The 23473-nt window shown below is 39.9% G+C and overlaps 1 protein-coding gene across 12 annotated transcripts in view; it reads right to left on the bottom strand.

The window, feature by feature from the left end:
- Window positions 1-1361: 1361 nt before the first annotated feature.
- zc3h13 (zinc finger CCCH-type containing 13) overlaps window positions 1362-23473 on the bottom strand; it is a 98782-nt gene continuing 76670 nt past the window's right edge. For all 12 annotated transcript variants that reach the window (XM_043700326.2, XM_087993045.1, XM_087993053.1 and 9 more), the window contains 4 exons: window positions 19456-19605; window positions 11500-11700; window positions 6095-6258; window positions 1362-1811 (listed from right to left, as the gene is read on the bottom strand). In XM_043700326.2, the coding sequence (XP_043556261.2) occupies window positions 1641-1811; window positions 6095-6258; window positions 11500-11700; window positions 19456-19605 (686 nt within the window). In that variant the 3' untranslated portion in view covers window positions 1362-1640. The remainder of the gene's footprint in view (window positions 1812-6094; window positions 6259-11499; window positions 11701-19455; window positions 19606-23473) is intronic.

Genomic DNA, 23473 nt, shown 5'->3' with positions numbered 1-23473 from the left:
AATTATTTTCTTTGATGGGGGATCAAGAGGTAGGGGTATCTTGAAAATGTTACTGTAAACTATGTGCTAACTCTTAACTGTAAGCAAGAAATCCAGAACTACCACCAAATCATGACAGTTCACAACAGGTGAACTAGCTTTTCTTTCAATAGTAGTGCCCACAAACAGATCTAGAACTTTATAATCAACTAAGTTGCGTACTTTCAAGAATCTATCCTTGTTTAACTGTTTCACCTGAAGGTAGCCACACATGCAGAAACTTGTTCACTGGAATTAAATATAGACCGTCACACACATCATAATTAATTCAGAATGGTGAATATCAAACTCAGACCAGCTTTTCAGGCTAAATCAACTAATATATTTATTCAAAATTAAATAAGAACGTAAAGCATAAAAGTTCATAAAAAATTCAAACAGTGCATTGTATAAATATAGATATGAAAAATGTCTGCTAATTACGTTTTGCACGTAATTTTGAAGAAATGTAATAGTCTTACAAGTTTGGCAAGATAAGATCATTTTGTTTTGAACCACAGAGGCAAATTCAATAGGTTTTGTCTTCTCGTGCTATATCCATATTGCTGTAACGCATTGCGTTCAAATCGATTCCTCCAATATTAGAGTTAAGTGAGTCTTCTGTGCATTTGGGTACCAGAAGATGCAGGAGGGTTGCACAGTTTCACAGACCTGTGTTAACCTCTTAATTAGTCCGAGGTCAGGTTTTCAAATGACGACAGTTTATTTCGGTTTTGTATCATTCGATGACCCTATGGTCTTGGCGATGAAAATAGCATTGTGCATGAAAACATTCAAATACATTTGTGCATGTGTGGAACTCAACAAAAGAGAACAGGAGAAACGTAATTTTACCTATGGACATTCACCAGAGCACAACTACCCATTTGAAGAGGTCTTTTAGCTGTAACATAACCAGACATACACAAAGGTCACACAATTGCTTTGTTTAGATTGAAGGAAATCTTTGCTGCTAACATCAATTTGTCTTAAGAAATTTAAAATCGGTCGACTAAGCTGCTCTATAATCAAATACATTATCTGGCTCTTTAATTAAAAATTAAATGAAGTGAACATTATTTATTCATTAGTTGGTAAGATTTCCTTCTTTCAAGGTTGTAAATACTCCTGGACGAGAAGAAGCAGTTGACTGTGCCTTGGAATACTTCGTATAAAGATTTGACACACAAAAGCATTCACCTTTCTGAACATTACCGAGGCTGAAAAATCAATGATCATTACACACAATGGTAAGATACTAAATTGTGATTGGATTTAATTCCTACGAATCACCTCCTTTTGAATACGCCTTTAAACAAAAAAAAAACGCATTTAAACAAAAAAAAAGCACAAAGCTGACAAGGTTTTATTAAAGACTTCAAAACTGTACTGCAAAAATGAAACATTCACTTGTCCAGTACATAGAAAAGTATCTGACAAGGCAATCAGAACTTCTAAAACAAATACTCTTGAAAGCTAGAACTTTAAAGTCTGACCATTACAGTCCTGAGTCAGGCTTGTCAATAAGCACACAGTATCCTTCCAATTGTTCAGGTAACGGGTCCAATTCTTTATATACAGATTCATCAAAATCAAACTCAATCCATGATGCGGCTAAAATTTTATGTAACACAAACTTCTTGTTTAACCTTTGGTCGAGAAATCTTGGTCTCATCACTTTTTTCCTGTCCAGAACCACGACATAATGCCTTGCGTTTGAACAACCGAAGGCTTGATCTCAGAAGGTCATTGTCCACGACTGGTTGATTTGCGTACATCTGCTTTATTATACCCTGAGAAATAAACATAAATACAAATATAATAATAAATGCAAAACCAACAAAAACAAATGTCTCAACATCAATGCATTATATGTTCTAGCAAGTACAAATGTCAAAAAGGCTTCTTCTCATAAATCACTCAAACAGCCCACTCAACATCAGACCTTGAACAAATGAGAACCTGGTTTCTAGTTTGAACACTGGCACATAAGAGCAAAGAGCAGGAGTGGACAATTCAAGGCCTCGAATCTACTCTGCTATTCAATATGAGTATGATCTCATCTTGGCTTCAACTCCTGTCTGTTTCCAATAATCCTTCAAACTATTACTAATAAATTCACTGCCTATCTTATCCTTAAATTTATTCAGGGTTCCAATATCCACTGCACTCTGGGGCAGTCAATTCCAGAGGTTCACGACCCTTTGAGATAAATAATTCCTCCTTATCTATGTTTTAAATCTGCTACCCTTTCGCCTAAAATTATGACCTCTCATTCTCGATTGCCCCATGTCTACTTTGTCAATCCAATTTAGCATCTTATATACTTGAAATAGATCTCCTTTCATCCTAAGCTCGAGTGAATATCAGCCTAAATGGCTCAATCTCTCCTCATAAGGGAAGCTTTTATCTCAGGATCTCTCGGAAGCTCCATTGAAAAGGAGGGGGCACGGGACAATACACCATGAAATGAAAAGAAACCAAATCGGTGCTAAAGGTTTCATAGAGGCAGAAAGCAATATGCATATGTCAAGCCAAATTAGATGAGACTGGTCTGTGGAATGTGAGCATGGGGGTTGGGAGGATGAGAGAGAGCGAGAGCGAGCGAGAGAGCCAGAGCGAGAGAGATCACAGAATGTTATAACAGGTGGCTATTCGGTCCATTGTGTATTCACTGGCTCTCCAAATGAACAATATGACTTAGTGCCATTCTCCTACCTTTTTTCTAACCCCCTGCACATTATTTAAATAGAAACAATCATCTAAAATCCCTTCTGAACATGTCAATTCAACCTGCCTTCCACGCAGTGCAACCCAGACCCAAATCACTCAGCTGAAAAAGATATTTTCTCATTTGCTTGTTGTGCAGATCACTTTAAATCACACTCATTCTCAATCTTCTCAATGACCAGCAATAGTTTCTCCATTTCTACCCTTAATTATTCCGTCATGATTTTGAAACCTGCGAATCGATTTTCTCTGAATCTTCTCTCCCGAGGAGAACAGTCCCAACTTCCACAACATATCCTCACAAGTGAAGTTCCTGGTCTCCAGAGCCACTCTCCTGAATCTCTCTTGCATTCACATCCTTCCAAACGTCCGGCACTCAGAACTGTATGCAATACTTGTGATTAATTATCACAAGTGCCTTATACCTCCTTACACTTGCACTCTATGCTCCTACTAATACAGCCCAGAACACTGTATCCTTTATTAACTTCTCACTCTACCTTCAATGATCTGTGCAAGTATACACCCAAGAGACAAAGGAGAACAAAAACCTGATCAAAGGGAATGGAAGTGAAGAGACAGGGGATGATCCCGAAGATGATTTTCAAGTATGGGGCCTAAAGAGCTGACCTTTTCTTCCAAAGATAGCGCTGTTTGCTTGGAATTTAGGGGAGAGAGGTTCCAACTACCTGTATATGTTAATTCCTCCAGAGACCAAAAACAAATGAACCTCCAGCATCAGTAACAGTGCGTTGAAGCAAAACAGAGAGAAAATTTGCAACAATAATATTCTAAACAAAAGACAGCATTACATCGTGCTTTTCACATACTAAGACGAACAAACTGTACATCAGAGTAGGAGTGAGCCAGTGAAGGCTTGGTGAAAAATGGATTTTGAATGAATTTTTTTTTGAAAAGGAGAACAGGTCAAAGAGAAAAACAGGACAGACAACAAAAAGAAAAAAAGCCAACAGGGAGATTGCACTACAGAAATAAAAACTTGAATATTTGAGATTTCTGCCATTAATCATGCCTTAATAGAGACGTACTGGAGGCCAGAATCTGATATTAAAGAGTGTGTGTGTGGAAGCCTGGAGAAGATTGCAGAGGTAAAACAGAGCAAGATCAAAGATTTGAAAACAAAAACATGGATTAGGGCAAAGAACCAGAACAGTCAACAAGGAAATATATTTATGGAGAAATGGGATTTACAGTGGGAATGGACACTAAGAGATTAATTGTAAGTGGGAGTTTATGAAAGGCAGATAAAGGAAGGAATGCAAAAATAAAATTAAAGTTGAGCTGAAAATTGTGGTTTCAAAGTAATAGGGGTAGCCATTGTTGTAAGGAAAGAAGCAAACAAGTAGGTTTGGGTGCCATCAATACACCCAAAGGGAGTGACACGATGAAGGAGAGGTATGGAAAATGTGAAAAAGGAGGGGACAAGGCTAAAGGAAGTTAATGGTAGAAATGCTTTGAATTATCAAAGGAGTTGAGAAAATAAACAGTAAAACATTCCTTTAAAATACTGGTCCATAATTGGGTAGGAGAAAGTGAGGACTGCAGATGCTGGAGATCAGAGCTGAAAATGTGTTGCTGGAAAAGCGCAGCAGGTCAGGCAGCATCCAAGGAGCAGGAGAACCGATGTTTCGGGCATGGGTCTGAAGAAGGGCTCATGCCCAAAACGTCGATTCTCCTGCTCCTGGGATGCTGCCTGACCTGCTGCGCTTTTCCAGCAACACATTTTCAGCCATAATTGGGTAACAAACATTTTAAATTTAACATTGGTTGATGGGATCAGTTATCTCAGTTGGTTAGCGTGGCTCAGAATAACATCAACAATACGGAGTCAATTCCTGCTGCAGCTGGGCAAGACTTGGCCCCAACTTAGCCTCGCTGTTCCTGACATTAGAAGGCAATGACAAACCATTACTGACAAAAACAATCAAGAAATTTGCTCAAAATGAGATTTTGGCAGAGAATCAGCCAAAGACCTCCCACAGGACATAGCACGTATAAAAGACTGAAGAGCTAAATAGGTAAAGAGAGAGACTATGGTTTTAGTGTGCACACAACAGGTTATTTGATATGGAATGCTTCAGCTCATGTTGGCTACTGAAGTAAAGTGAAGTAAATAAAATCTGGGAAAATGGAATTTCAGCAATTCCATTTCAGAATTTTCAGAAAAAGGTAGCCCCAGTAATGGATTATGCAGTGGCACAAGAGTGGGCCAAAAGAATTTTCAACACAACAGGAAATCAATGATTTCTAGAAGCTACAAATGAAAGTTAGTGAAAAGCTTGAAATTACCTCAGGAATAATGTCATACTGCAAGTAATGATAAATGCTTGGAATACTATCCGAGGTAAATTGCTGGAAGAAAAATAATGGCTGTTTTCAAGACACATGGGCCTCTATTATGGAAGCATTATGAGCTGCAACTAGGTGAGTAGCAAGCATGATGCATATATTATCTTAGTTTCTTACCAGATATTTAAATAAATTCACTTCAACATGATCACTGGATGGCACTAAGAAGAACCTGGGAATGATTCTTCTACTTTTGGTGCTTTCAACGACTACAGATTGTGTCTACCCAAGCTGAGCCTACTAATTTGTCGCAGGATCAAACAACTAGGATGCTTTTAGATAGGGGTCCACCCTGTTTGCAGTTCTCTGCTGTGACCAAGTCAAGATCAACCAATTGAGCACAGGAATCTTGCCTGCTCTTTATGACTCTGTCAACATTGAGCCAATACAGGGCACCTTTGTTGACCATACATGTAATCTTCACTGCAAGTTTCCCAATAAAATTACTGACTTGTTTAATCTCCATTTAATACCATACTTTTAGAAATTCACTATAAGATATGCTGTCATTAGTTTCAAAAGTAATGGCTCATTCCAGATTCTGAGCTGTGATGTTAAATTGAACAAAAAGCTTACCTGATTCAAAATTAATTAGACCTAAGTTACATCTTAAATAATGACTTGCATATTCAAAGCAGAGATGAGGGGTAATTTCTTCTCTCAAAGTTGGGAATCTGTGGAACTCTTCACCACTGAGGGCTGTCGAGATTGGGTCATTAAGCATATTCAAGGTTTGAGATAATCAAATTTTTTAAACAATAAGGGAATCAAGGGTTACAGGGGAAAGGCAGGATAGTGAAGTTCAGGATTATCAGATTAGCTATGATCTCACTGAATGGGTGCACAGACTTGATGGGCATGAATGGCCTACTTCTGCTCCTACTAAGTAACACAGACCTAAATCAGAGATAGACATAAAATTCCACTCTGGATACTAATCCAGTTAGTGATAAAACAAAAGTGGAAAGATACTTACTCTTTCATTTCTTAACAGCTGTTTGCGAATGGCAAGATCCCTCCGAGAACAAAGTGCTTTACAGCAGGGTCCCAGGTTACTAAGCAAACTCGCTCTCTCCTCTTTTCTCTGTACAGCAGCCATGTTGAGAGCTCCAAGCTCATGTTCAAAAAGGTTTTCTGCATCTTTAAGAAAATTGTAAGTATGGCAAATAAGGACAACGTTTACATTAAGGATACTTAGACAAGAAAAAAATTAAAATTGTAGATATTACCTATTATTAATCGAAATTCTTAAAATTACAAGAGTAGATACAAAGTGGTCGAGCATGTGGTGCTGGAAAAGCACAGATGGTCAGGCAGCATCCAAGGACCAGGAGAATCAACGTTTCAGGCATAAGCCCTTCCTGAAACATCGATTCTCCTGCTCCTCGGATGATGCCTGATCAGCACCACATGCTCGACTCTGATCTCCAGCATCTGCAGTCTCACTTTCTCTACACAGAAAGTGGTGTCAATTATGAGGAAGAGAAAAACTAGAGGCTGTCAAAATAGCCAAGATATCAAATGGAGAATTCAGAAGTCATACTATTACTGAGACAATAGTGAGAATACGGACCCCAAGGAGTAGTTAAACAGTAGACACAAGAATCAAGCACGAAGAACAAGAGAATGGAGGATGCAGTAATTTGTTAGATTCCCTCCAGTGTGGAAACAGGCCCTTCGGCCCAACAAGTCCACACCGACCCTCTGAAGAGTAACCCACCCAGACCCATTCCCCTCTGACTAATGCACCTAACACTATGGGCAATTTAACATGGCCAATTCACCTGACCTGCACATCTTCGGACTGTGGGAGGAAACCGGAGTACCCGGAGGAAACCCACGCAGACACGGGGAGAATGTGCAAACTCCACACAGACAGTCCCTAGAGGCTGGAATCGAACCTGGGACCCTGGTGCTGTGAGGCAGCAGTGCTAACCACTGAGCCACCGTGCCACAATTGCTGCATTCCATATTCTCAGGTCTTTTAAGGTTGCCATGGGCACAGTTTTACTGTGTCCTTATCTGACTCCTTATTTGGACATTGTACTTCTTTATATGTGCAGTGTGACTGAAAACCACCTTCAAAAGATGCTCTGATAATCTTACACTGTGTGTCTAGGATTTAAACTTATACCCACCATACACATTTCTGAAATTATGAGTATGGCATAAAATAATACCAATCTCACAGATAAGTAACAAGTTATTTTTGTCAGTTGTTTGCTACTTAGTTTCATTATGAAATCCAATGTTTTGGAAGTCATCTCACATACTCACGGGGTTATAGGGTCATAGGGTATGGAAACAGACCCTTTGGCCCAACTAGTCCATGCCAATCATGTTCCCAAACTGAACTAGTCTGACCTGTCTGCAATTGGCCCACATCCCTCCAAACTTCTCCTACTCAAGAACTTATCCAAATGTCTTTTAAACATTGTAACTGTATCTGCATCCACCACTTTATCTGACAGTTCATTCCACACACAAACCATTCTGTGTAAAAATGTTGCCCCTCATACCTTTTCAAATCTTTCTCCTCTCACCTTAAAAATATGCCACCTCATATTGAACTCTCCACCCTTACGGAAAAGACCTTGTCATTCACCTAATCTCTGCCCTTCACAATTTTATAAACCCTCATTAAGGTCACTCCTCAATCTCCTACGCTCCACTGAAAGAAGTCCCAGCCTTTCCAGTCTATTTTTATGTCTCAAACCCTCCATTTCCAGAACTAGAGCTAATCTTTATATATTTGTATAAGCTTTTATTTATGGGAGGACAAATTATGAATAGATAACTCCAAAGGCAGCCATTACAGTTCAGTCAGTTCCTTTTCCTTTTTTTATATACTAATCAATCTGTTCGGATTAGTTATGACACACCTCCAGGCAGGTAGGTGATGTTGAACCCTGATCTCCTGAGCCAGAGGCAGGGACTATCCACTGTGGTACAAGACCCTTATTTCATTTTACACAGGAATTCCAAGGTTATGACCAACTCCAGTCTATAACATTAAATACTACTAATGTTCAATTATTAACAATGAAGTTAGAAATAAACTAAAATACATAAGCAGAGTACAACAGTGGTACTTTTTTTTATAATACATTCAGTTCATTCAGACCTCCTCTTCCAGTCTATTTTAGCAACTGAAAGGTTATTTGATTTGAAATTAGATTGTGAACCTGCTCAGAAACCAATCCACTCACCTTGAAGTATTGTAATCAATACTGCAGACTTGAGCTCATTTATCAAGAAAGCATTCATTGTGTCGCATTGTATTTTTAATACAGCGATCATTTACTGGCATTATTTCAATCAAACACAATGATTTCAGAATACCTTATATAGTAGGCACTGCAGGCAATCAAAACTCTAACCATATTACTTTCCACCACTTCAACATTTGAAATACAACATTTGGATATATCAGCTTAGAAGGGTCTAAGTTATACTTGGAAAATTACGCATCCTTCACTTATCATGGGTAATCTGCCTAGTTTGAAGTTTGGGGCAGAAAGAAATATTCAGGACGTTCACAAAAGGATCATTGAGGCACTGCATACGGTCCCATATAATATACTGCACCATTATACCCAGATTGTTCCATCCTGAAGTCAACCTAAAACTAATAATCATTTCGCCTCCATTTGTATGCATGTGTTTTTTTGAGAATGTGAATCTTTGGGATTCTCAATCTCTAACGATTGCAGCTGCTGTGTTGATGAATATACTTAAGACAGAAATGGACAGAATAATTGGTCATTCAGGGAATCAAAGATACGGGCAGCAGGTGGAGCTTGGGTTAAGGCTGATGTTCATATGGAAAGAAGAAGCAGGCTCCGAAGGTCACATGATCTACTCCTACTTCCACCTCAGACAAAAATCTATGAAACTCCATCTATTTGGGAGGAAGAAAATCAGATAACCTAAACTGCAGAAATATTCAAGAAAATATACAACATATAGTTTCCTACAAGGTCTTGGATGTCAAGTAATTTTCTCAGAATGGAGCGTCAATCAAACAATACATGTAATACTGGTCCCCCACTAACCAGACAATACGATTCACCCGATGGTATTACAGCACATTAAAAGTGATAACTGTGGTGACAATAGGTGCAACAGTAGGCCATTCTGCCCTTCGAGCCTGCACCACCATTCAATATGATCATTGCTGATCATCTTTAATCAGTATCCTGTTCCTGCCTTATCTCCATAACCCTTGATTCCATTATCCTTGAGAGCTCTGTCCAACTCTTTCTTAAATGAATCCAGAGACTAGGCCTCCACTGCCCTCTGGGGCAGAGCATTCCACACAGCCACCACTCTCTGGGTGAAGAAGTTTCTCCTCATCTCTGTCCTAAATGGTCTACCCTGTATTTTTAAGCTGTGTCCTCTGGTTCGGCACTCACCCATCAGCGGAAACATGTTTCCTGCCTCCAGAATGTCCAATCCTTTAATAATCTTATATGTCTCAATCAGATCCCCTCTCAGTCTTCTAAACTCAAGGGTATACAAGCCCAGTCGCTCCAGTCTTTCAGCGTAAGGTAGTACCCCCATTCCAGGAATTGACCTCGTGAACCTACGCTGCACTCCCTCAATAGCCAGAATGTCTTTCCTCAAATTTGGAGACCAGAACTGCACACAATACTCCAGGTGTGGTCTCACCAGGGCCCTGTACAGCTGCAGAAGAACCTCTTTGTTTCTATACTCAATCCCTCTTGTTATGAAGGCCAGCATGCTATTAGCCTTCTTCACTACCTGCTGTACCTACATGCTTACCTTCACTGACTGGTGTACAAGAACACCCAGATCCCTTTGTACTGCCCCTTTACCTAAATTGATTCCATTTAGGTAGTAATCTGCCTTCCTGTTCTTGCCTCCAAAGTTGGTAACCATACATTTATCCACATTAAACTGCATCTGCCATGCATCTGACCACTCACCTAACCTGTCCAGGTCACCCTGTAATCTCCTAACATCCTCCTCACATTTCACCCTGCCACCCAGCTTTGTATCATCAGCAAATTTGCTAATGTTATTACTAATACCATCTTCTATATCATTAATATATATTATAAAAAGCTGCGGTCCCAGCACTGATCCCTGCAGTACCCCACTGGTCACTGCCTGCCATTCCGAAATGGAGCCGTTTATCACTACTCTTTGTTTCCTGTCAGCCAACCAACTTTCAATCCAAGTTAGTACTTTGCCCCAAATACCATGCACTCTAATTTTGCTCACTAACCTCCTATGTGGGACTTTATCAAAAGCTTTCTGAAAGTCCAGGTACACTACATCTACTGGATCTCTCTCGTCCATCTTCAGAGTTACATCCTCAAAACATTCCAGAAGATTAGTGAAGCATGATTTCCCCTTCATAAATCCATGCTGACTCTGACCTATCCTGTTACTACTATCCAGATGTGTCATAATTTCATTCTTTATAATAGACTCCAGCATCTTTCCCACCACTGAGGTCAGACTAACTGGTCTATAATTTCCTGCTTCCTCTCTCCCACCTTTCTCAAAATGTGGTACAACATTAGCCACCCTCCAATCCGCAGGAACTGATCCTAAATCTTTCGAACTCTGGAAAATAATCACCAACGTATCCACGATTTCTCGAGCCACCTCCTTCAGTACCCTGGGATGTAGACCATCAGGCCCCGGGGACTTATCAACCTTCAGACCGAACAGTCTCTCCAACACCAATTCCTGGCAAATATAAATTCCCTTCAGTTCAGGTCCTTCAGCCACTGTTACCTCAGGGAGATTGCTTGTGTCTTCTCCAGTGAACACAGATCTGAAGTACCAATTCAATTCTTCTGCCATTTCTTTGTTCCCCGTAATATATTCCCCTGTTTCTGTCTTCAAGGGCCCAATTTTAGTCTTAACCATTTTTTTGCCTTTCACATACCTAAAAAAGTTTTTACTATCCTCCTTTATATTTTTGGCCAGTTTACCTTCTTACCTCATTTTTTCCTCTGCATATTTCCTTCTTAGTAATCCTCTGTTGTTCTTTAAAAGCTCCCCAGTCCTCCGTTTTCCCACTTATCTTTGCTATGTTATACTCTTTCTCTTTTAACTTTATATGTTTCTTAACTTCCCTTGTCAGCCACCGTCACCCATGCCTCCTCCTAGGATCTTTCTTCCTTTTTGGAATGAACTGATCCTGCATCTTCTGCATTATACACAGAAATATCTGTCATTGTTCCTCCACTGTCATCCCTGCTAAGGTGTTGTACCACTGAACTTTGGCCAGCTCCTCCTTCGTAGTTCCATAGTTCCCTTTATTCAACTGAAATATTGTCACTTCTGATTGTACCCTCTCCCTCTCAAATTGCAGTTTGAAGCTTATTGTATTATTATCAATACCTTTGGTGTTGTTCATGGCAGCCCGACAAGTTTCATTGACCTTGGCGAACAATTCTGCACCAGCCAAACGCTTGGATATTCCAGCTCGTAACAGGATTGCTCCGGGTGTGAACTTTAACAGAGCAGCTCCGGGCTCCCTCGGCTCTTTAGGCTGTTTGGGCAACAGACTCGACCAATCGACATCAATCACATCCATAGGATCTACAAGATAAGCTTTTGTCTTCAGTTTACTGTGTAAAACACATTTCTGAATCAAATGACAAGTTACTAACACATGTATATCCTGAAAAGCATGCAAGTAGCAAATAAAAATTCTCACTCAACAGACATTTCAAGTTCTAGAATAAGGTGTTTGGAATCATCTGTTCATACAAATACAGAACCCTTAGCACCTCGAGGATTTTCAATTCGCTCATGTAGCTTATTTGTCTATATTGTACATTGGAGGAGAAAGTGAGGTCTGCAGATGCTGGAGATCAGAGCTGGAAATGTGTTGCTGGAAAAGCGCAGCAGGTCAGGCAGCATCCAGGGAATAGGAGAGTCGACGTTTCGGGCATAAGCCCTTCTTCAGGAAGGGCTTATGCCCGAAACGTCGACTCTCCTATTCCCTGGATGCTGCCTGACCTGCTGCGCTTTTCCAGCAACACATTTCCAGCTATATTGTACATTTGCCTATTAGTAAAAACACAGCTATACTGGTCTGTACTTAAAATACTGTAATTTGCTCTAGAGAACGAGAACTATACACATTTACAAAGCAACAATTACTCCTTACCACAGAAGGTTATTCCAAAAATTTATTTTACTGTTAATCATATATTTATTTCTTTCCTGTTAGTGATGTATGATTTCTACTACATGTCCTCTTGGATAGTGAGAGACATGTTAAGGAAATCAAACATGGCTTCAGGAAGAAAAAGTAATGTCCTACAAAATTAATTGTGTTATTTGAAATGGATGGATGAGGAAGTCAGGTTGAGATTGTCTCCTTTGAATTTTAACAGTATTATGAAAGAGGCTTCTCTCTAAGCTTCAGCCTCTGGCATTTATGGAAATACATGAACTATGATCTAGGCTGTGTGATTTAAGTACATTTTTGATGTCATTTAAGTTTAGATATTTGGAATGAATTAGTGACATATGAGATATTTTGTGTGTCTGAAAGGTTCAAGAATTATCTTTCAAATATTCATATAGCTATGGTGATTTATTTTAAAAGTGTCTGAGAGCTAGCTTTCAGAACTATTGGGTTTTTATATACATTAGGTGTGGGTTGACAATGAATGGTAAACAATTGTGCATGAAGGTCTGTTAGAAATTTCTGGACTTTGTTTTCTTTTCAATTTTAGGGAAAAGTCGCATAATTTTGAGACCATTTCAAGTTGTAGTTTCAGTTTTGGAGCGGTTCTGAAGTCGCCCTGTGGTGAAGGTGTATGTATAAAATGGTACTTCTGAGTAAGGAGAAGACAGTTAGGTTTGTTAACACTAGATTATCTTAGGGTAAGGAATTAGTTATAGCTTCAAACCAAAAATGTTTGCATAAAACCCTGAAGAGGATATTTGAAGCTGAGTACATTTAAACTCATGCGTTTGATTGCTCCAGGAAGAAGCTCTCAATTTTCCAGACTGGGAATTGGGGTCATAATTAACTTAAACTGTATTGTGATGCAACAAAAATATTTTTCTCTGGTGTAACCACTATATAAAGGGTTGTTTTTGGAGCTGGAAAACAGCGCTTTAAGATTAATGGAATTATTCTTTTATCATGCTTTAAAAAGAATTATATACGTTTGTGATACAAGTAAACAGACTGATTTTATTCTTTTATCTTCATTTTCTTAAAACTTTTGTTTTATTGTTAAAAATCAATCTGCAATATCATATTGCTTATACTTCAGACCACCTTTTAAAAACAAATAAACCAAAATAAGCCAGATTTTGATCTGAAAGTTGACTTGTCCAGTAAAAACTTCACCAAGGATCATAATAACTGCAAAAGCGAGTTATAAATACATTTGAGTCTGTGTGGAAATTGGTAGCAACTTGAAGAAATCATGTTGGGATTGTTGTGCTTGGCTAATTCAGTGATAGTGAGACTTTGGAAAACGTGCAGAAGGGGACCACAGGATTAACTGCTCATTTAAAGCATCTTAGTTGTCATGATGGGCTAAAGAATTGGAACTTTTGCAATATTAGAGAAAGTTTTGTTTGGTTTGGGGGGGGGGAATGTCTTCTGGTTAAGGTTTATAAGATGGTGTATTACAGCTTACAGTTTGTTTTGATTACAAATGTTAGGGAGGATCAGAGTCACAATTTTAAGGTGTAAATGGAAGATCTAGATTAAAATAAAGAACTGGAAGATGCAGATGACTGGTTGAATGCTTTCAAGACAGTATTGCATGTGGTTTTGGTTGAGGAAGATGTCAGCTGTTACAAAAGATGGGCACAACAGAGGAGTCAGGGTCAAAGTGATTTGACCTCATGGGCTAGACAGGACCTTCCCAAATCTTCCCATCCCACTGTGGTCTGAGTTTTTACCTGATTTCTTACTGCTTCTAGGAGATCACATTATTCTGGGTGGGGTAAGCGTGCATATATGTTGTGTTGCACAGGCATTGCGATTGTATGGGGCTGAATTGACTAGAGGATCTTTGTTGGTTTATTATTTGTATGTATGTTTCTGGTAATCCAAAATCACATCACTGAAACAAGTGCTGCAGGGGAGTGAACGTATGGCAAATTCTGAATTGATCTAAACAATGTTTTAGTAAAATATGGGGGATACCTTACATGGCAGCTTTATGAATATTTTTCATTCCAGCATTGCTCAGTGCAGCCCAAAAATAGCAGTGGAATGGATTAAAAGATTATTAATGATCATACAAGACCTCTTTCTTGCTAGGTAATATCAATGGGTACATTTACTCATTTAGCAACCAAATAGATTTGCATCTTTATGAAATGACAAATGAACAGACAGAAAAGGGAGGCCGAATGCAAAAATAAAACAGCTTTCGTAGCTCACACGCAACTTTGATTCATTGAGAAATTAAACTACAAGGTTCATTGATATGTTAAGATGATTTTCTTTATTTAACATCTATAATTCCACCTGCACTGGTAATTTTACAAGAAACTTATCTTTCAGCTAAATTACTGAATACTTATGAGGAATAGCTGAATTGACACACACCTCCACAACACTGCCCAGGGCCCCAGCTTAGCTAGGTCAATTGCAGCACCAAAATCAGTACCCCTGAAATCAGCTAACACAATGTAATAGTGTAGGAAAGCATAGGTTAACCACTTGGCACAGATGCTTGATTATGCAGGACTTGAATATTACTGAGAAAAGAGACATGCTTCAAAGCTGTTCATCACACACAGAAAACTGGAATGGACAGGTTATCTTGAGGAAGGTTTGAACAGACAAGACTTGTATCCACTAGTATTTATAAGAGTAAAATGTGATTTGATTGAAACAAGACATCTTGATAGGATGGATGTGGAGAGGATGTTTACACTTGTAGGAGAATCAAAAACTAAGGGTCACCCGTTTAAATCAGAAATTAGGTGAATTTTTTCTCTCCCAAGAACCATCAATCAATGGAATTCTCTGATCCAGAAAGCTACCAAAGCTGGGTCGTGAGCCCTGGGAGCTCTCATCCTTAAACTGCAGTGGAAGCAGAGTCCTTGAATACTTTCAAGGCAGAGGTGGATAGATTCTTGATAATGCACTTGGCATGAGGAGTATAAAATGAAAATCTTCAACAGCATCCCTCTTCTACCCAGCAGCCTCTTGTTTATAAGAGCATTGTTGGATAAGTAGCACAGAGCACTCTAGGAACTGCACTCGAGGAATATACTGCCTTGATTTAGTACAATGTATTGAATATCTATGCAAACTGAGCAGTAATAACCGAATATAGAAGTGAACTTTTATATCTGTCTTGCGTAATAAAGGGTAGCAGAGTTTCAAATTAGATCATCTAATTGTTCGGGTAGCAAGGATCACATGATAGCAGCCTTTGGATCATCAACCTTCCAATTACACAGGTATGAAACATTTTAAAAGTTTTATCACTTAAAAAAAACCCGAGTAGCAGTCTGCACAGGCTGCGTACATGTTTTCCGAATGTCATTCTATTTTTAAGAATATAGACTTCTATTAACTTAGTGTCAATATTTAATACACTATTGGGCTACTTTATTTTTAGTGTCCAACTGAATATGGTCAAATTGTTGATAAATTCAATACCAATTAGTAATCGAACCTCAGGTTCACCGGTCCCTCCTGATTTATGGGATATTAGCTTCATTTTTACCCAGGTGGCTACCAGAGCTGTCTGAGTTAGGTGCCTAACTTCTACATAAAATTGATCAACAGTGTCACAAAGAAAAACATAGATGGAACTCTGTTATATTTCAAGCTGAAACAGCATTGAAGCCCTGACATATCAAAAGACTTGCTCTAGAACACAGATTCTTCACAAAAAATGTTCATCAGTTCATGTAGCTATCCTGCAGTTAACATTGAGAATACCACTGCATATAGACACAGTGAGCATGCATTTAGAAGTGGCCTGCCATTACGTAAAGAATAACCTGATTGAAGAATTTCAATATCCCGTAGAAGCAGACACATTCTCCAGTGTTCCATTACAGAGTGGGTGTGCACGCACGTGTGTGTGTGTGTGTATGTGGGTGGGGTGGAGGGTGGGGGAAGGATGGTTTGGTGCATACCCTAGGGCTCGGAATGATCAATAAAAGATATACTTTGTTTAAACTATGTGGTGACAGAGACATTCCTGCACCATAACTTGCTGGGGTACAGAAACAGCACGCTTATGATTAATTTTGATTTCTGGTCGAAGAAACAAATGAATTTGTAGGAGTGAAATTCAGTTGAATACAAAAAGCCTTGGATTTAGGAGACAAAAAAAATTAAACTCAATGTTGGAAAATTAACCCACCTAATTTTACCCTACCAAGGATCATGCATTTTATCACCTATTGGAAGGGTGCAATTCTATTGAGAATGTCATCGAATGTGTGGTAAGCTGTGGTAATGCTCACTCTCAGTGATTAAATTAAACATTTTGAGGATCCCAATGGATAGACACTGTACAACCATTTGAACATAATTCATAAATACAATCAGAATCATAGCAATACTCATATAAAGAACTGTAAGACTGCACACGAAGAATTGAAATTCTCACAAACTTATTGATCACCAGAGAATGGCTATCACTGTGCTCCGCTCCCCACAATTGTTTTGTCTGCAGTCAATGTAATTATTTCAAATTAACATTTGAATAACAATAATTGGTCAGTAACCAACAAGTTGAATTTAAAATCATAAACATTAGAATATTGCCAAAAGAATTTTGCTTCTGCTTTCTCAAACAGATCATATGTCTAAAGAAAGTTCAAATATTTTGACTAGCAAGTACAAGGGGATGTTCTCAACCAGGCATAATATGAAAGCTTGGCTAGATTTCCGACACTTATTCCAAAACTAGATGACTGATTCCAAAAACCATGAAATAAAGTGAAACAAACTTGCAAGGACTGAGTGAAATATTAAACTGACATAATTGAACAGTAGCAGTGCAAACTGCTAACTGAACATCCCTTTCTTGCCCTTGTAAGCCATGACTGCTCATGGCAAAATAAAAGAACTCTAAAGTGACTCCCTATGTGCTCCATTGGTTAGGGAAATGTTATGGTTTGCATTTCCATTATGAGGAGACCTATATTAAAAGTGACTGCATCTAATATCCTGGGCAGGGGTTTACTAGAGCTCTTCGGGAGAGTTTAAACTAGTTTGGCAGGGGCATGGGAACCGGAGCTACAGATCAGAGGATGGCATAGCTGGTGAACAGGCAGACACTGTGCAGAGAGTCTCTGAGGAGAGAGAGACAGTTGATAGGTCAAAGTTGCAGTCAGTGTGATGGGTTGAAGTGTCTATTTTAACACTAGGAGTATCAGGAATAAGGGTGATGAACTTAGAGCATGGATCAGTACTTGGAGCTACGATGTTGTGGCCATTATGGAGATTTGGATATCCCAGAGGCAGGAATGGTTGTTGAATGGTTGTCCAGGGTTTAGACGTTTCAAAAGGAATAGGGAGGAAGGTAAAAGAGGTGGGAGAGTGCCATTGCTATTCAGAGATAGTATAATAGCTGTAGAAAGGGAGGTCATCGAGGAGGGTTTATCTACTGGGTGGCAGTCAGAAACAGGAAAGGAGCAGTCGCTTAACTGGGAGTTTTCTATGGACCCAACAGCAAGACAGACATGGAGGAGCAGATAGGGAGGCAGATTTTCGAAAAGTGCAGAAGTAAAAGGGTTGTTGTCATGGGTGACTTCAACTTTCCCAATATTGATTGGAACCTCCTGAGTGCAAATAGGTTGGATGGAGTAGAGTTTGTCAGGTGTGTCCAGGAAGGATCCCTGACTCAATATGTAGAGAGGCCAACTAGAGGGGAAGCCATATTGGATTTGGTGCTGGGCAAGAAACCAGGTCAGGTGTCAGATCTCTTGTTGGGAGAGCATTTTGGTGACAGTGATCACAACTCCCTGACATTTACTTATAGAGCAGTGAATGTGGTATATATGGATTTTAGCAAGGCATTTGATAAGGGTCCTCAAGGTAGGCTCATTCAGAAAGTAAGGAGGCATGGGATACAGATATTTGGCTGTCTGGATACAGAATTGGCTGGCCTATTGAAGACAGAGATGGTAGTAGATGGAAGGTATTCAGCCTGGAACTCGAGACCAGTGGTGTTCTGCAGGGATCTGTTCTGGGACCTCTGCCCTTTGTGATTTTTACAAATGATTTGGATGAGGAAGTGAAAGGGTGGGTGAGTAAGTTTGCCGATGACAGGAAGGTTGGCAGAGTGGTGTATAGTGTGGACGACTGTTGTAGTTTGCAATGAGACATTGACAGGATGCAGAGCTGGGCTGAGAAGTGGCAGATGGAGTTCAACCTGGAAAAGTGTGAAGTCATTCATTTTCGAAGGTCAAATTTGAATGCAGATTATAGGGTTAAAGGCAGGATTTTTGGCAGTGTGGAGGAACAGAGGGATCTTGGGGTCCACCTCCATATTTCCCTCAAAGTTGCCACCCAAATTGATAGGGTTGTTGTGTTGGCTTTCATTAGAAGGGGGATTGAGTTTAAGAGCCACAAGGTTATGCTGCAGCTCTATAAAACCCTAGTTAGACCACACTGAGAATATTGTGTTCAGTTCTGGTTGTCTCATCACAGGAAGGATGTGGAAGCTTTAGAGAGGGTGCAGAGGAGACTTAGCAGGATGCTGCCTGGACTGGAGGGCATGTCTTATGAAGAAAGGTTGACGTAGCTAAGATTTTTCTCATTGGAGTGAAGAAGGATGAGAGATGACTTGATAGAGGTGTCCAAGGTGATGAGAAGCATAGATAGAGTGGACAGCCAGAGACTTTATCCCCAGGGCGGAAATGGCCATTATGAGGGGGCATAATGTTCAGGTGATTGGAGAAAGGTTTAGCGGAGGTGTCAGAGGTAGGTTCTTTACACAGAGAGTGGTGGGTGTGTGAAATGCACTGCCAGCAGTGGTAGTAGAGTCAGATACATTAGGGACATTTGAATGCTTTTGGATAGGCACATGGATGACAGTAAAATGAAGGGTATGTAAGTTAGTTTGATCTTAGAGTAGGATAAAAGGTCAGCACAGCATTGAGGGCCAAAGGGCCTGTACTGGGCTGTTCCACATTCTATTAATGCAATCTTATTTAGTATAGTAAATGGGGCACTTGAACACGGCCAGATGCATCACATAGAGAATATTCAATTTAGATTTTATAAACACATTGTTATTTCTTAACCATTTTCAAAAGATTAATCATTTTAAAATTAGACAATGAACATACATATCCTACTGGACAAAAACACAGTGCAGCTTTTTAAAGGGGTACCTGATATTTTTTCTTCATCCTGGTTCTCTTCTCTTTTTTCTGCATCGTCTGCCAGTATTTCATCCAGTTCATCATCACTAATTGGCTCATATTCCTCACAAGACCCTGACACTGAGTACTGTGCATCATCGACTTTCCCATCTTGCTCACCTAAATGCAAAGAAAAATGCATGCTGGTGGCTGAGTAATGAATGAACAGAAGAACCTCAGATGCACACTCTTTTCACTCCGTTCTCAAAAGAATTTAAATACAACAGAATTTCGGTGGAATCCTTTACTTCTTAGGTACAATGCTATTAAAACTACTTATCTCAGATTGATAATCACAAGGTCCAATTGCTCACAGTGACTGCACGATCCAACAAACGTGTGTAACCATGGCCTTCATATATGTGCCGTGACCCCCCTACCCCCTCCTTTGTTACACTTCAGAAAGTGAACAGTAACGCCCACTTTTTCCATCCATTTAAATTATTAGAAGCCAAAGAGCATCAATGGATCATTTCAACACTATTTATCTAGTTCGACAACCTACCGGTCTATACCTCAAAAGAAAAAGTGCATGTGAGTGTCTTTGAGCAGCCTCTGGAATCATACTAAGATCTGCCTTTCGAGCTTGATTGCAACTTGAGTGCTGCTGTGAAGACAACACTAAGGCAACACCAAGTACACTTTTTAAATAAAACATCTTGTACATGGTGTACGGGCATGGTAGTCTCTGTCGTATTCATTATTCACCCTTAAGTGACCTTAAAAACGTGGTGGTAAGTTGCCTTCTTGAACAATGTGGATCAGTGTACACAGTTGTTAGGTAAGAAGCACCGTGAAGTTGACCACAACAATGAAGGAGTAGCGGTCTATTTACAATTTAGTCTAATAGAAGACTTAGAGGGGAACATGCAGGTTGTGGTGTTCCCATGCAATTGCCATCCTTGTCCTTCCAGACAAAAACTGAGGGAAAGGGATAAAGAAACCCTGGTGAGTTACCACAACACAAACTATAGATGGTAAGATGGGTAAGGTGCCAGTTATGTGGGCTGTTTTATTCTGAACAGCACTAAAAGGTAAAGGGTTGAGCTGTCAAATGAATTATACACTTCACACAAAACTTCAGCCTATTTCCATTACAATGCAAGAAACAAGTTCCCCTTTATTATCTGATCATGATCTCATAACAATAGCACATACAAGCTCCATAACATTCTTTCGACATCCCAAGCAAAGTATGCCAAACCCCTTGGAATGGCAACTTTGCATATGCAAAGGTACACACAGACATAATCCAGCACATTCACTGAAGCAAGCACAGATATGTGACCAAGGTTTTCAGATAACAGGAGAAATGGTAAGCATTTTAGAGATACATCATCATCACCAGCACATGTTGTGACACACAGGAGAATCAAGTCAAATTTCAAACCTGCTTGATAGCTGGTGATTGGAGAAACTGCAGCCAGATACATGCATACCTACAGATCTCATGCTTAGGTTGAATCAGATGGCAATCCATTACCAAGAGTTGTTTGGCAGTATCACTACTGACCGAACCGGTCAAGTCCTAAAGGACATTGCTGCTAGACTGGGTCTGTGGCAGGTGGTGAAGGAACCAAGAAGATGGGAAAACAAACTTGACTTCATACTGCTGCAGATCCAGTTCACCAGGATGGTATCAGTAAGAGAGACGACTGCGCAGTCCTTATGGAGATGAAATCTTGTCTTCGTGTTGAGGAAACCATCTGTTGTACTGCGTGGAATAATCACTGTGATCACTGCGATAGACTTTGAACAGATCTAGCAAGTCAAGACTGAGCAGTGCTATAGACCAACAGCAGCAGGATTATAATGCAACCCAATCATGGCCCAGTGACTTCCCCACTTACATTACCAAGTCAAGCGATGAATCCAGTTTAACGAAGAGTGCATGCCCGGAACAGCAACAGACATACCCTAAAAATGAGGAGAAACCTGGTGAAGCTACAAAACATGTGTGCCAAATGACCTAAGGAGGAAGTGACAGACAATTAAGCAATGCCACAACTAACAGATAAAAGCAAATGCTTTGACAAAGGGTCAGTTAGACTCGAAACGTCAGCTCTTATGTCTCCTTACAGATGCTGCCAGACCTGCTGAGATTTTCCAGCATTTTCTCTTTTGGTTCCACAACTAACAGATCTGACCCAAGTTCTGCAGTCCAGCCGCATCCAGTTGAGAAAGGTGTTGGACAATCAAACAACTCACTGGAGGAAGAGGCTCCACAAATATCACCATCCACAATGATGAGGGAGCCCAGCACATCAGTGCAAAAGATAAAGCTGAAACACTTGCAACAAGCTTCAGCCAGAATCTCGGCCTCCTCCTAAAGTTCCCAGCATCACAGTTATCAGTCTTCAGCCAATTTGATTCACTCCACTCCATCAAGAAACAGTTGGAGGCACTGAAATACTGCAGAAGGCTAAGGGCACTGACAACATTCCAGCAACAGCACTCTGTCCAGACCATGCTGCTCCTCTAGCCTAGCTGGTCCAGTACAGTTAGAACATTGGCATCTATCCGACAATGTGGAAAATTGACCAGGTATGTCCTGTACGCAAAAGTCAGAACAAATACAACCTGATCAATTACTGCCCCATTAGTCTACTGTCAATCACCAGTAAAGTGATTGGAAAGTATCATCAACAATGCTATCAAACAGCATCTTCTCAGCAACACTGAATCTGGGTTCCATCATTACAATTTCGTTCAAACATGGACAAAGGAACTGAATTCTAGAAGTGAGGCGACAGTGATTGCTGTGGCCATCAAGGATACATTTGGTTGAGTTTAACATCAAGAACTCTGAGCAAAATTGGAGTTGATAGGATTCAAGGAACAAAATCCTCTGCCTGTTGGAGACATACTAGCAAAAAGGAAGATGGTCGCCATTATTGGACGTCAGTCAACGAAGGTCTGGGACTTTCCTCAGGGTAGCGTTCAAGACCCAACTATCTTCATGCTTAGTCCGATTCACAACTCCTTTAATATTGAAATAGTCCAAGTCCAAATGCAGAAAGCCTGGACAATATCTGAATGTGGGATGAAAAGTGGCAAGTAACATTTGCACCACAAAAGCACCAGGTTATGACCATCTCCAACAAGAGAGAATTTAATCATCAAACCTTGACATTCGAATGCATTACTATCATTGAATCCTCCACTATCAACATCCAGGCAGGTTACCATTGACCAAAACTGAAATGGACTAGCCATATAAATAGAGGCTAGAAATTCTGTATGAGTGACTCATCTGTTGACTTCCCAAAGCCTGTTTACCAACTACAAGGCAATTCAGGAATGTGATGGTATATTCCCCACTTGTTTAGATGAGTGCAGCTCCAGAAGAAGTTTGCCACTCTCGATTGTAACCACATCCACAAATAGTCACTCCCTCCACCAATGCTGAACAGCAGTGTGTACCATCTACAAGATTCGCTGCAGACATTCGCCAAGGGCTCTAACACAGCATCTTCCAAACCCACAACCATTACTATCAAGAAAGACAAGGGTGATAGACACATAGGCACACCAATACTGCAAGATTCCCTCCAAGTCTCTCGCCATCCTGACTTAGAAATATATTGTCATCCCTTCAGTTACTGGGTCAAAATTCTGTAACTCCCCACCTTATGACATTATAAATCAAAGACTGGTGCAGTTCAAGAAGATAGCTCCTCACCACAATCCCAAGGAAATTAGGGAGGGGCAATAAATCTTGGTCTTACCAGTGAAGCTCATATGGTGTGAATAAATTAAGTATAAACTTCAGGCACCACAGACCTGATTATGATGTCTAATCCATGTCCCATAATGACTTGGATGAGGAAAGTAAATGTACTATAGCCAAGTTTGCAATTGACACAAAAATAAGTAGGAAGGCAAGTTGTTGGGATGACACAGTCCCATAGAAGGACTTGGGTTAAGCAAGTGGGCAAAAACTTGGCAGACGGAATATTGTGTGGGAAACTGAGAGGTGGTCCACTTT

This window comes from Chiloscyllium plagiosum, unplaced genomic scaffold, assembly GCF_037043375.1.
Source record: "Chiloscyllium plagiosum isolate Xiang-an unplaced genomic scaffold, Cpla_swu_hap1 HiC_scaffold_12, whole genome shotgun sequence".
NCBI lineage: Eukaryota > Metazoa > Chordata > Chondrichthyes > Orectolobiformes > Hemiscylliidae > Chiloscyllium > Chiloscyllium plagiosum.
Note: the sequence above shows the minus strand (reverse complement) of the source record. Positions and strands in the feature narration are given on the sequence as shown.